Source organism: Rhinolophus sinicus, chromosome 11 (genome assembly GCF_057876585.1).
Source record: "Rhinolophus sinicus isolate RSI-liver-muscle chromosome 11, RSI-T2T, whole genome shotgun sequence".
Taxonomy (NCBI): domain Eukaryota; kingdom Metazoa; phylum Chordata; class Mammalia; order Chiroptera; family Rhinolophidae; genus Rhinolophus; species Rhinolophus sinicus.
In genome coordinates, this window is record NC_142511.1 from 10,286,322 (window position 1) to 10,300,544 (window position 14,223).

General features: G+C 57.0%; 1 protein-coding gene across 1 annotated transcript in view; it reads left to right on the forward strand.

Moving 5' to 3' along the window:
• Positions 1-13,281, forward strand: part of QSOX1 (quiescin sulfhydryl oxidase 1) — a 38,483-nt gene extending 25,202 nt beyond the window's left edge. Inside the window, exons 8-12 of the mRNA XM_019733137.3 lie at positions 770-899; positions 4,242-4,364; positions 5,038-5,185; positions 9,266-9,445; positions 11,375-13,281. Coding sequence (XP_019588696.3) covers positions 770-899; positions 4,242-4,364; positions 5,038-5,185; positions 9,266-9,445; positions 11,375-12,162 — 1,369 coding nt within the window. The 3' untranslated portion in view covers positions 12,163-13,281. The remainder of the gene's footprint in view (positions 1-769; positions 900-4,241; positions 4,365-5,037; positions 5,186-9,265; positions 9,446-11,374) is intronic.
• The last annotated feature ends 942 nt before the right edge of the window (positions 13,282-14,223 follow it).

Here is a 14,223-nt window from a genome sequence, read left to right on the forward strand (position 1 = left end):
GCACCAGCTCCCTGTAGATCTGAGGCCAGAACTCAGGTCTCAGGAGGCAGCTGGAGAAGCAGCCAGAACCTGGGGGGTCCTTCCCATGAGAGCCCAGAGCCCAGGCCCCAAGGGGGCATCTAGAGCCTGCAGCCCTTCCTCCGGGGCTAGGTCAGCCCAGGAGATGTGAGATGGAGCCCCGCCTCACACCCGAGGTGTGGCAGCCGAGAACGTCAGCCCCCAAATAAACACACATACCACTTTCCTTCCTGCCTGACCCCGCCACGCCCAGCTTAGTGAGCAGCCAAACCCTTGGTCTTTCAAAGAGGGTCCCGTTTTTCCAGAGCCATGAGGTGTGGGTACACCTGTTGGTCTGTTTGTCCCTATGGGTCTTTGGTCAGAACAGAGAATGAAGCTCAACCTTCCACTAGTAGCCTGATTAAAGCACCTTTAGTGAGTTACGGGAGGGCCTGGCCCTGGGCCTGCAGAGGGGGAACCCCTGCTCTATGCCAGGAGCTGCTGAGGGGTGTGTACATGTGTGCTTTTGTTTAATTTTCTCAGCCACCTACCTGTGAGCAATTTATTATTATGCCCATCTTACAGATGAGGCTCAGAGAAGTTAATATACCCAAGGTCACACAGCTAGTTACAGAGCCAAGTGCCAACTTACAGGACTCTGGGCCGGCCCGCAGGGGCCATCCTCTTCTCTCCCTTCGGCCCTGGGCGCTCCTCCCCAGCCCTGCCCCGTGGTTAATACCCTTTCTCTCTCTGCCTTTGTCTGGCTCCTCAGCTCTAAGATCTACATGGCCGACCTGGAATCTGCGCTGCACTACATCCTGCGGGTAGAAGTGGGCAAGTTTTCTGTCCTGGAGGGGCAGCGCCTGGTGGCCCTGAAAAAGTTTATGGCAGTGCTGGCCCAGGTGAGCAGGCCCCTGGCCTCCCTCGTCCATGCAATTCTGGGGTGTCATGTACACCCCTGCCTGCAGCAGTCAGCCCCGGCCCTCTTCCGGGAGCTCGTGGTCTGGCTGGACATCTGGCCCCACAACTGTCCCAGGCCTCCATGGGCTGCTACCCTGCAGCCTCAGCCATGCCCCCTGCCAGCCCTGCAATGCCAGGGACAACCCTGTGTGGGGCGTGGGTGGGGCCGGGGCCAGATGCCCCAGGGATAGTCCCAGCTGATCAGTGACTGTGACTTTGCCTGCTGGAGTCCACCTCAGAATGAGCCTGGAGCGTGGCCTCTCACTCCTCGTGTGGTCATTAGGAAAGTAGGACCCATAGACGCCACAGTGAAGAAGGAAAGAAGCCTTTTCGGAATCTGCTCTCTCCCGTCCCACACACTGAGCAGAGTTTGACCTAGGTCCCTGGCCCTGGCCAGGCCGTCCTTATGCCGTTGTAGTTTCCTGCCCACGTGGCTACTTCATGAAGTGTAGCTGCTCCATACCTAGGTCCTGGAGTGTGTCAGCCATTTAATCCTCCTAACTTCACTGCAGGGTGGCGAGTATTACCCCCATTTCAGAGGTCAGGAGGCTCAGAGCATGTGCCTGAGGCCTCTAACCTCCCTCGTGGGTGCAATGGAGATTTGACCTGAGGTCTCAGGCTCCAGAGCCTGTGCCCCTTTCCCCGCCATGCTCCTTCCTCATCTCTGAAGGTGAGATGCGGGCCGCCTTCTCCTTGTACACCTGCCTCCTGCCCTGTCCCTGCGTCCTTCCCTCTGGTTCTAGATCTGCTGCTCTACTTAAAAGCCTAGGCTCTGGCTGCTGAGGATGCTGACTCAGATCCGGGCTCTGGTCCTCTTAGAACCTCACTGCTGACTCAGCCACCCACAGCCCTGGGTGCCAGGTCTGAGCTTCTGGGAGCAGGTCTGTGGGCAGCTGGGCGTAACCCTGGGGTGACGTGCGCCTCTGCCTCAGGAACTGCCTGTCAGCCTAGTCCCTCTGCCCTCTCACCAGCCTGGCCCTCTGGCCCACTTGGCTTAGTCACGTGCGTGTATGATTACACCGAGAGGACCCTGTGAGGTGTCACAGAGTGCTGTTACCATGTAAGGCAAGACAGCCTTCGGCCCATCCCGGGGGTCCCACCAGACTGAGCCCCTGATGATAGAGGCCTTTCCTCTGAGGCCCTGTGAGCCACTTTGTCCCCAAGTCGCTGAGGTCTGGGGTGGCTGGCCCAGAGAATCACAGGGAGAAAGTCTTTGAGCAGTTCTGTGTTCTGTCTTCCTGCTGACACACGCCTGACACCCAGAGTGCTTCCCAGGCGTCCCTCAGAAGGAGAAGAGAAGGACACCCCGCCTCCCAGTGCAGCCCACTGCGAAGGAATCTCCCGGGAAATTGTTTCTTGTGAGCTGCTTGCATCTCTCAGCCAGACTCAGAGCCGCTTTCGGTTTGGCTGCCAGTGGGACGGTTTGCAGCCAATGTGAGGAGAAGAATGAGACCCAGGAAATGGCCAATCTGGCAGAGGCTTAAGCAGCACCCTCGTGGTGGTACCAGCTGAGCGCCCACCCTCAGCAGGTGCTGAAAGTGAGTTTGGGGAGGAGGCCTTTGTGCCAGAAGCCAGGCCCCTCGGAGGACAGGGCTGGCCTCGGGACAGAGGACACAGGGAAGCCAGGCAAACACAAGACTAGGAGCAGAGGGCACGGGCTCGGAGGGCCTGTTTGAGCCTTGCCTCATCCCCTGGAGACTGCGGAGTATCTTGGCCCTGCCCTTGTTTGGGCAGCTTCTTCCTGGGTGGGAATAATAGTAGCAGCCACCATTTCTTGGGCTCTGACAGGGTGCCAGACTCTGCAAAGTGCTCGTTGTGTACGAGCCTATCGTTTTTCTCATCACAAACTCCACGGGGTGCATAGAGCAATATCCTGTCACACGGAGAGGAAATGGAGGCTCCTTGTCCTGGCCCTCCAGCCAGCGGGTGGCCGAGCTGAGACTTGCTCCCATGTCTCTTCTAAGCCATGTCCTCACGCACATGTGCCTGGGCCACTGGGAGCCTGAAAGGTGATGGGGCTCACTCTGCCTCTCTGCCCTGAGGACCTGTCAGCCCCTGCTGTGCCCGTTGGGAGGCATTGTGTGTCCTGCGGGCAATCTCCCAACCCTGCCTGTCCCCACCCACCTAGCGGGGACTCCCTGCTGTCTCGCTCCCTCACATGAGTGGCTCTCAGGACTGGCCACTGGGTGGCGTGTGGTCACCAGTGTTTCCCTGCTCCTACCAGGAGGGTGACTCCTGTAGTGCAGAGCTCCTTAACTCATCCTTCTGACACCGTGGCCTCAGAAGGCAGACGGTTCCAAGTCCGGATGACGGCCAAAGGTCAGTGAGAAATGCTGACCGGAAGCTGTAAATCTGTGTTGAGAGCCCAGAGGCCCGTGTGAGCTGACCAAGAGGTAGCGTGTCAAAGCCCAAGATTCTTTCTGGCCACTTCTCCCCCTGGGGGATGGTGTGCAGCCCAGGACGTTTGATAAAATTAGGTAATGGCTTTCCCAGAGGACTGGATCCTTGGCAGGTTTTTCTCCTTAGAGATCATTTCCATCTCCGGAACCCTTCTTCTGTTAAATGGTTTTCTTTGCTCTTTTTCTTCCCCAAGTTTCTCAGTGTCAACCCCTCACCAGCTCTGCTGCTGCCTCCCTCCCTCCCTCTTCCTCCTGCCCCGAGCCCCTGGTGTTTTTGTGCACTCGCACACGTGCACACACGCATATATCTGTCTTCCTCCCGGGAGTCCTTGTGGTTTTAAAGTGCTGATACTAATCAGATTTGAGCTGACTTATTGTCAGAGTAGCTTTTCATGTTCCTCCGAGAGTACTGGGATTTACCATCAAGATTGGGATCTTGGCTAGAAGCCCCCGGGTTGCCTATCCCCACTGGCAGCACATGGAATACAAATGAAAGGCTGTTTGCCAGCCTAGCCCAGCCAGTCAGTTAGTCAGCAAATCAGCTGCTCTGTCAAAAGATCAGCTGTGGAGAGTTCTGTGTGGCCCAGGGTTCCCAGCAGCTCTGGGAAGTGACCAGGTGGTCAGCTCCCCTCCCCGTGGCAGCGTGTGGTCTGGCAAACACAGGAGCCCTGCCCGGCCCCCCCAGCACCTCCCTCCTCTCCCCACCCCTCCCCTCGCCTCACCAGGTGCCCCAGAGCCAAGATAGTGAGGAACCCACATTTGTGTCTTAGGTGGAAGGTTTTCCTGCCTTGGCCCCCTGTCTGCCCTGCCCCTTCACATCCCAGGGGCTGGGGGCCTCTGAGGGATTTGTTTCTCACTCCAACTTGAACTTGTTCCTCCCCATAGTACTTCCCGGGCCAGCCCTTAGTCCAGAACTTCCTGCACTCCATGAATGACTGGCTCAAGAAGCAGCAGAGAAAGAAAATTCCCTACGGTTTCTTTCAGACTGCCCTGGAAAGCAGGAATGAGGTGAGTCTGGCAGCCTCTCCCATCTCAGTGACTGTGGGAGTGAAGGGGTTAACACTGAGCTGACTGACCAGGATGGCTGGGTCCTTCCAGTAATAATTCACCAGTCACTATTTATGAGCTCTCTACGTGCATATCTCATTTAATCCCCTCCACACTAGTGGAAGGTGGATATTATCCCCATTGAGCAGATGAAGAAACTGAGTTTAAGTAACTTGTCTAAGCCAGTAAGTGGTTGGGCTGGGATGTAAAGCCGATTGTCAGACACCACCTGTGAGAGGGTGTTTAACTACTGCTCTCTGTTGCTTCCAAGTACATCGTGGCACTCAGCGTCACTTCTCTAGCCCTCTCCTGGGGTGCCTTTCGGCTCCCGCCATTTGCAAAGGTGGGCCATTGCAGCCCGCAGAGGCACAAGGCCATACGACATGGATGTCCGAGCTGGAAGGAACCTCAGGGATCAGCCCCTCATTGTCTAAATGGGGAAGTCGAGGCCAGAGTGAGGACAGGTCTGGTGCTCTTTGGTGGGTGCAGCCAGAGGAAGGGAAATACCACCTTCGAAGTGATAACGTGAGAGGGACCTCATTTGTCTTAGGACCGTGTGCAGACCTTGGAGTCACCTCGCCTCCCATTCTTTCTCTTCTACATATATGCACTCACGCTCATCTGTATCCCTTAGGGTGCTGTGATTGCCAAGAAGGTGAGCTGGGTCGGCTGCCAGGGGAGCGAGCCACACTTTCGGGGCTTTCCCTGCTCCCTGTGGGTCCTCTTTCACTTCCTGACTGTGCAGGCAGCTGGGCGAAACGTAGACCACATGCAAGAAACGGGTGAGTCCGAGGCCTCAGCCCAGCCCTTCCTGCCTCCATTGGCTCCCTGCTGCAGGCCCGTCTTGAGGGGGTTCTGTGTTTGCCGCTAGCCACACACGACCAGCATTATCCAGAAGGGGGGGACCTGGAGAAGCCACCCACTCCTACACCCTGTCAGGGTGGTGCGCCACAAACTCGGGCGTGTGAGTCTCTTCTCCCTGGCTTTCTCGGGGCCACAAGCTTGCTTTGTAGTCTTCATGAAAAATGTGTGGTTCCGTATTTTGTACTTCTATAAAGAAAACAACGGTGTCAGGTACACAGTTTACATGGATGGCCAATCCCAGTACGTTAAACAATTTTATTGTTTCCCACTGAAAAATCATTTTCTAGGGCAAGCCTGGGGAAACACCTCGCCCCTCCTGCCCTGGCCACTCTCCACGACCCACACTGCCTCACCTTCGCTTAATGACCGAAAGGGTGGGCAGTCAGTTCAGGCCCTGTTTACTGAGGGATCAGGGGTATATCAGGGCCTGCTCAGTGTGCAGGAGACAGGGGAGAAAGAGAGACAGTCCCTGCTCTCAGTGGGCTGGGGGATGGGTGCAGGGCTGCCCTGCGGTGCCCCAGGGCCCAGAGCCAAGGGGGAGAGAAGGATGTCCAGTAAAAGAGGGAATGCTCCATGCTGTTGGGAAGGGCAAGAGGACGTGAGTCGTATTAACCTAAAAATAAAAGGCCAAAGTGAGAGGCAACAAGCATTCATTTGAGATGAAAGGGGAAAAAAAAGGATAGCTGTTGGGGAAGCACTGATTCAGGCAGAAACCCAAACAGTGTTCTGATTAGGACACAAAGGTAAAGGGAATTTATGAGAAAGGGAAGGGGAACAATGACACCTATAGACGGAAGGCACTTCTGTTGGTGCAGGTGAGCTAACATAGTGATGTTAATGCCAAACAGTGTTTTTAATTTTCAGTCTGATAGCCATCAGTCCAGTGGTCATACTCACTGCCTCTCTGTCATCTTTGCCCAGTTCTTTGGGACCTAATGGTGCCCCAAGCCCAGTCCAAAGGTGATTTTGCCCTATTTTATCATCCCAGAGGTTTGAGGCAGAAGACGTGCAAGGCAGGTCCTCTGGGATGGCAGCGCCGACTCCATTTTAAAGTAGCTCCATTTATTTTGTTTTGTAGTTATTTTTTACAGTTGAGAGTGGTTGGAAGAGCAGGAGTTGAGCTAGGAGAGAAGAGCGCCCCATCCCTGACAGAGGGAAGGCCCCCAGAGGCAGAGGGAATGAGGGGAGCTGCTGGGTGTGGGGATAGTCTGCCAGTCACTGTGTCAGCCAGTGAAGCATCTCCAAAGTGCCAGGCCCTGCTCTAGGGTTGTGGCACGTACAGTAAAACGAGCCAAGAAGTCCCTGCCTCAAGGGGACAGTGTTTCAGTGGCAAGAGACAGACAGTAAACACATCATTTCAGGAATGGTGATAAATGTTGTGAAGAAGACAGAGCAAAGTGTGCTGTAAGAGGACCTGGGGGGTGGTGCTGTGTTTAGAGAGGGGGCTGGGGCGGCTTCTCTGAGGAGCTGACACTGGGCTGAGACGTGGATGGTGAGAGCGAAGCAGCTGTGAGACACCTCGGAAGACAGCCGTCCAGGCTGAATCGGTTTGCTTTCAATAGGTTTGCCATGACCAAGTGCTATGCGCTGGGCGGCCTAAACAACAGGATTTTATTTTCTCACCTTCTGGAGCCTGAAAGTAGAAGATGAAGGTGTCAGCAGGGTTGTCTTCTGCTGAGGCCTCTCCCTGGTTTATAGATGACCTTCTTCTCCCGGTGTCTTCACACGGTCATTCCTGTGACCAAATACCCTCTTCTGGGGAGAACACCAGTCGGATTGGATTAGGACACACCCTCACCTCATTTTAACTCATGACCTCTTTAAAGACCCTGTGGTCCAAGGGCAGTCACATCCTGAGGTCCTGGGGCTTAGGACTTCCACATGAAATTTAGTATGAATTGTAGAGGACACATTTCAGCCCGTAACACAGGTCAGAGACTAGCCAGTGCAGAGAGCAGGTCTGGAGTGCGTGTGGCACCAAAGGAGGCCCATGTGTCAGGGCCTGGGAGGCGGGAGGCGGGAGAGGAGGTAAGCGAGGGGTTTGAGTTTCTGTTTCAGCGCTGAGATTCCAATGGAGGGTCGAAGCAGAGGCATGATGCAAATGATGAATGCTTTAGAAAGATTACCGGGTGGAGGGCGGGCTTCGGCGGGGAGGGTGGAGGCAGGGCAGCCAGCTGGAAGCTGTGGAACTAGTCAGTCCAGGAGAGGCGGCGGAGCCCGGACTAGAGCTGGAGGTGTGCACGTGGGAGAAGCGGTCGGATTTGGGGGACAGTTTGAAGGTAGAGCTGACAGGACTCGGTGATAGAATGGATGAAGAGTCTGCAGGATCGAGGCTCGGGGCGGACCCCAGGGTTGTTGGGCCTGAGCACCTGGTGATGGAGAGGTAGACGGTTGAATCTGGAGTTCCGGGGAGCAGTCCGGGATAGAGATACACATCCTGTGGTATCTCATTGGCACCGAGATGACAGATCAAACCTTGGCTCTGATGGGCCCATGAGTGGGTGGGCAGAGAAGAGTGCTGAGGCCTGAGCCCTGGGCTCTGCAGTATTTGGACCTCTGCTGGAGGAGCAGGGCCAGCAAAGGAGACTCAGAAGGAGCAGCCATTGCGATCTCAAGAGCCACCCCCCCCCAATAGAGCATTTCAAGGAGGAGGACGTAGTTGGCCGAGTGGGTGCTGCTGTGCTGCTTTAGCTGGGGACCTCTCTGGCAAGAGCCGTGTCTGTGAATTAGTGGTGAGAACGGCCTGGTTGGATTGGGCTGAAGAGAGAAGAGCAGGGAAGAAACTGGAGATAATGGGAAAGTCACTGGGGTATAACAGGTCAGAGAAGGGATTTCGTTATTGCAGATATTACCAGTCAGTATGATCCCATAGTAAGGGAGAAATGGGTGATGCAATGACAAAAGAAAACATTTACAGGGGTAAAATCCTGGAGGGGGCGAGAAGGGGTGAGGGCCAGAGCCGGAGGGCAGGCAGAGGAGGCCAGGACAGCGGCAGAGCAGGTGGTGGGCAGGCGGGCGATTGGGGTGGATGCAGGAGAAGTGCAGCTGAGGGGGCTGAGGACGTGAGAGGCAAGGCACGGGTTGGTGTGGGCGCCGAAATTGCCAGGAACGATGGCATGGGGCGTGGTGGTCAACGGGACAGCACAGGCTGCTGGTGTCATAGTGGGTGGAGAGGGCTGAGACCAGGAGATTGGCTTTTAAAGGGCTGGAGGTTTTGCAGCAGGAAAGAGAGAGTTTGGAAACAACAAGCACGAGGATATTTCCACCACCTCCAGCCCTGAGGTACATGGAGTGTGTGAGACAAAAGGGTTTGAGAGGAGCCTAGGGGGGTAGCGTCTTCAGGGAGGAGCCCCATGTCAGTCAGAGCGGGAAAGTGGGGGGAGTGCTCAGAGGTCATTGCTGACCAGTCCAGAGGGCCCAGTGGGAGGGGATGGGCGGGGGAGATGGAGACGAATGAGAGGATGTGCAGGGCAGATCAGCACGGACTCCTGCTGCAGTGCTCGAGGAAGGAGGCCCGATGGGGAGCCAGTGCGAGCAGGAAGCCTAAAGAAGATGGGGCCGCAGAGGGGCCCGCGGGTTGGGTGGTGGGACTCTGGCCCCTGCCTCCCTTTCCAGCCACGTCTCCAGGAGCCTGACTGTCTTGCTGACAAGGTTGGACTTTATCTGGAGTGTCAGTAAGTGACAAGGGCCTGAATGAGTGGCAAAGAAGGGAAGTTGGGGTTTAGGAGTTTGAGGGGAGGTAAAGTCAGCTGGAAGGTGGAAAAGTAGACCAAGGAGACCCTGGGCCCCTCATTGCACGGGCAGGTGTGTGGGGCCCCAGTGCAGAGGTGACCATGGCGGCCTGTGGGGGTCAGTGGGGGGCCCGCAGAGGGGAGGCAGGCAGTCTGAGGGCCCCTGTGCAGAGGTGACCATGGCGGCCTGTGGGGGTCAGTGGGGGGCCCGCAGAGGGGAGGCAGGCAGTCTGAGGGCCCCTGTGACCACGTCTCCTCTCCCTGTAGCCAAGGCTCAGGAAGTCCTCCAGGCCATCCGGGGCTACGTCCGCTACTTCTTTGGCTGCCGAGACTGCGCCGGCCACTTTGAGCAGATGGCTGCTGCCTCCATGCACCGGGTGCAGAGCTTGGACGATGCTGTTCTCTGGCTCTGGTCTAGCCACAACAAGGTCAATGCTCGCCTCGCAGGTAAGGAAGGGCCACCTCCACGGCTGGAGTCATCTGCAGAGGGAGGATGGGGGGGGAACTTGGGAGTCTTGGACCAGAGGTAGGAGAGGGGACACTCATTGTCCCCCGGGTAACACCCCGTGTATTGCAGCATTTCACAGCACACACAGTCCTTTCACATGCCTTACCAGCCCTGTGATGTATGTCTGTATCGTTAGTCCCATTTTTCAGATGAGGAAACTGAGGCTGTGACACTCTAACATCCTGGTCTTCCAGTGCTCTTGCTCTCTTTCCCCTGCACCAGGGCCCCTCCCTGTGGCCTGTTGGGGTCCCTTTCCTGCCTCCCCTGTTCTGCCTTCTGGCTATTGGCCCCTTACTCAAACCAATAAGGAGGAGACGGCTGGGCTTTTCCACCCCCTGGGAGGGAGGGGTCTAATGATAAAATGTGCTGGCAAAGAAATACCAGGGACTACTCCCACGGGGAGGCCTTGTCTTCTGAGTTCCCCTCATTGTCTGTGTTCCCTGGGCACAGGGCTCTGATGGGTCCAACAGGCGAAAGCAGTGGTGACCAGAGCTGGTGGGTGGGGAGGGAGCCATCTGTGGACAAGAGCCTGGGCTTGTCTGTGGGGAGAGAGGAGTGCGCGTGTCTGGGATGGACCTCCCAGGGGTAGGAGGTGGGGGGAAGGCCCGGGGCAGGCGAGGTTAAAGGAGCTGAACGGAGCAGGTGGTCTGGGTCTCCTGGGGCCTCTTGGTGGACTTTGAAAAGAAAGCATGTGCCTGTCTGTCCTCCCACCACTTCCCTCCCTGCCCTACCCCTGCCACCAAATGCTCCATTTGACCCTCTAGCCCTCTGACCTCAGTGGGCTCCCAGCTTTCCTCCAGGCCCAGCTGCCACCGTTGCGCCAGGAGCCAAGGCCTCTCTCCCAGGGACCTAAAGGAAGGCGGCACTCGACCCTCTCTGGTGGGGGCCTTTCAGAGCAAACTAATCACAATAATGAGCAGGTACAAACTGAGTGCTCACTTTGCAAGGCCGGCTCACTCGCTTCTCACCGGACCCTTGGAATCTACTTGTTGACTCCTCCCCAAAATGACCATTCTGACTTCTACATCACTTGCTCTGCTTCATTCTGGCCAGCAACTGTTTTTTTCCTATTAAACTCTTTAGGAGAGGTGCCTCCTGCAAGAAAGATGGGCTGATTTGCATTCTCTGGCCACATTGGGCGAGGGGCCAGTAGCCTGCAGGCCCTCTGGGGTTCAGCCTGGGCTCTGCCCCCAGTGCCGCCCGCATGGGGTCCCAGCAGCCTGGTGGTCAGGGCAACTTCCTGACTCTCCTGAGTGTCCTCTTCCCCTGTCCAGGCCCCAGGCTGCCCCACAACCACCCCTTGGAGCCCGTCTGGGAGGGAAATTCCACTAATTCCTACCTACCCCAGAGGGCTGTGGTGGAATGACCATGTGCCACGAACTCTTATTTTAAAAACCATTTTTCCTTTAATTACAAAAGTAATATATCTCCACTGTATAAAACAGAAAATATTAGAAAAATGCAAAGAAGATAAATACCAGCGGACCAGCCAAAGACTGCAAGACAGAGCTGAGGCTTCTCGCGTCTGGTCCAAGGGCACAAATTGGCAGTGAAGTTGACAAAGGGAGACGTGGGTTAATATGAGGAAGTGTCTGGAGGGGAGCTGTTCTCACTGCTCTGGGAAACTGGAGCGCTGGGGGTGGGGGTCGGTAGAAGTGCCCCCTCACCCAGAGGCACCACTGTTGGGCTGGCTGTGGGCCACGCCCTGTGCTAGCTAGATTTTTGTCTGCCTTCCCTCATATTTCTCGTCCTTTCCAAAGGCAGCAGCGAGCCCTTTATGCAGAGGAGGAAGCTGGCGTTCTGAGTGGGAGAATGAGGTCTGGGTGGGCCCCGTGTATCACAGCTCACCTGTGTGCGTTTCTCCCCAGGTGACCCCAGCGAGGACCCCCAGTTCCCCAAGGTGCAGTGGCCACCCCGTGAACTCTGTTCTGCCTGCCACAATGAACTCCGGGGGTCGCCTGTGTGGGACGTGGGCAACACCCTCAGCTTCTTCCGGACGCACTTCTCCCGGAGCAATGTTGTCCTGGACCATCCCTCACATGGGTCGGGCTCGCGGAGGGGTGCACAGAGGATGGCAGCCACCCAACAGCTGGAGCTAGTGACGGGAAATTTGACTGTGGGTCCTGAGAAGGCTGAGGTCGTGGTGGGCCCAGAGACAAAGCCCCCCGGCACTGTCGTCCTGGATGCTGCAGCCGAGGGCCTTGAGGACAGTCTCCCCCAGGAGATGCAGGCTGGCCTCGGTATGACCAGAGCTGAGCTAGACCGGGGCTCTCTCGAGCACATAGCACAGCTTCAGAGGGATAAGATGGAGCAGCCAAAAGGGCAGCGGCCTTTGACCAAGCGAGACACAGGAGCTGCTGGATTCCTGGCTGAGTTCCTGGCTGAGAAGAACCTCCCCAGAGGCCTCGCAGAGCTGAGACGAGTGGGCCGCAGCTCCAAGCAGCTGCCCAGCGTCCCTGAGGGGCAGCCAGTGGCTGGGGCCCTGCGGGGCCGAGGCCAGTGGCTGCAGGTGCTGGAAGGGGACTTCTCCCACCTGGACATCAGCCTCTGTGTGGTGCTGTACTCCCTGTCCTTCATGGGCCTGCTGGCCGTGTACACCTACTTCCGGGCCAGGATGAGGGCGCTGAAGGGCCATGCCAGCCACCCCGCAGCCTAAACCGTCCACCTTGGGAGGGCGGCAGGAAAGGGAGCTGCTATCCCTGGGGCTCTTCCAGCCCTCTGTCCCTCCCTCCCCCGCCCCCTCACTCCTTGTCCAGGGAGATCCAGGAAAACCAGCTGCTCCAGGGAACCTCCTTGGGCCTTCTGGAAGGAGTGTTCTACAGACACAAAGATATGCGCAGGGTCCAGGTCCATCTAACAGCGCGGGGACGAAAGCCTTGGGCAGCGAGGGTGGGAGGCTCAGTCTCTGATCTCTCAGCACCAAATCCCTCTTTTTCAGCTTATTTGAAGTCCTGCCTCATTTTTGCTGAAGCTGCAATGTCTCCTGCTTGGTTTTGGCCCTAAATTGGCACAAGTGAGCCCCAGTTTCCAAGGCTCCCATCCAAAGGAGGGGTCCCCAGGCTGAGTGGGCTAGAGTGGAACTCTTCACTGCATCCCAGGCCTCCGTCCATCCTGCTCCCTTCTGGATATGAAGAGGCCGTCACACCAGAGAAGGAAGGACTGCTCCTGGCCCTCTGTGGCCTGCCCACCCTCCAGCCTCTCAGACGTCCTGGGTAGGGTTTGGCTCTAGGGTAGAGTCTGGAAGCTTCTGGAAGTCGTGCTGGCCTCCCAGATGAGGTTTGTGGGAGGAGAGCCTCTGGCTGGCTCCTTCCCAAACCTCTGCGCAGGGTGGGGTTCATGCATCTGTGCCCAGCTGGGTGGGTGATGGTCATTGGGCTGGGGGGTGTCTGGCTTAGCAGGCCCTGATGAAGGGTGGTGCTGATTTAGGGGGGACCTGGTTTAGGGAAGATGTTGGGATCTATAGTGCCTTGCTCTGGGCTTAGCTGTGAGAGGCAGAGTGAAGTTTCAGGAAAAAGAGGGTTGCTTCAAATGTGCTTTGCCTCTTCCCCCTTGGGCTCAGCCCTCTTGGAGCTGGGTCTTTGTCTTTTGGTTTTTGTCTCCAAGATAGATGCTAATCTTTTAATGTGGGGGTGCTGGAGTGATGGGAGGGTCATCTGTCCCGAGGGTCCTCCTGTCATACAGGGGTGGAGGGGTGGGTGACGCTGTACACATGCTTGATTTTCACTCTGCTCACTGCTTGGGAGGGCTATGGAATAAATTATTTTTGTTAAGGCAAGCACTCGTGTGTCCTTTCACTTGCTGCCTGGAGAGCTAGTGTTCAGGTCCGGACAGAATGTGCAAGCTCCTGCCTTACCTGGGATCCAGCCAGATGTGATTTCCTCTGGCTTCTGTCATTCCTGGCCTGCAGGAGACAAGGTGCCCTGGTGACAGTCACTTGCTCCTGGACGGGGCCCCCCACTGCCCACAGAGGTCTCTGGGCTGCAGGCCCCATCAGTCTCCACGTGCACCAGGACAGGCCTCTGGGGCAGTGCAGTCCCGCCATGTCCTGCTCCCCCACCACCCCAGGAAACACCTGCCTGGGTGCTCTCAGTTCTGCTGGAGGTACCTTCATCTACACCTGCCTGGCCCGCCCCGCCAGGTGGCCTGCAGCTCCAGCTCCCTTGGGAGAAGGGGGCTTGTTTGTAAGTGGGGCCTTGGCTGGCTGCTCAGCAGGGAGGAGTCAGTCCGATTAGAGGGCCTGCCCCTAATCCGGCCTGCTGGGCTTTACAAGGATCAGAGCAGCTGATAATGAACCTCATTAAGGGGGAGCAGGAGCCTCAATCCGATTTGGGGTTTTCTTTTTGAGCTCACTCTGCTCAGATGGCCTGGCTCTGGGTGGAGTGTGTGGGATGCCAAGCACACCCCTTCTCCTAGGAAGCTGTGGTGGGGGGACTGGCGGGGCTCAAACCCCCTTCCTTGTGTCTGCCCTATGGTTCCTCTCTAGCTGCATGATTCCTCCCAGCCTGGGGCCTCTCTCTGCAGGCCTCTTGTCCCCTGCCCTAGTCATTTACCTGCCCCCTCCACCTCCTAGGCCTGCTCTGCTCACCTGCCCGTGCCCCACCGGGCCCTGGCTGGGAGGCTGAGACTGACAGGCCAGCCCACCGTTGGCAATGTGGTCCTGGCCCACAAGAGGGTGAAAGGGACTCCCATGGGCCAAGACCACTTGAGGACGCCTTCT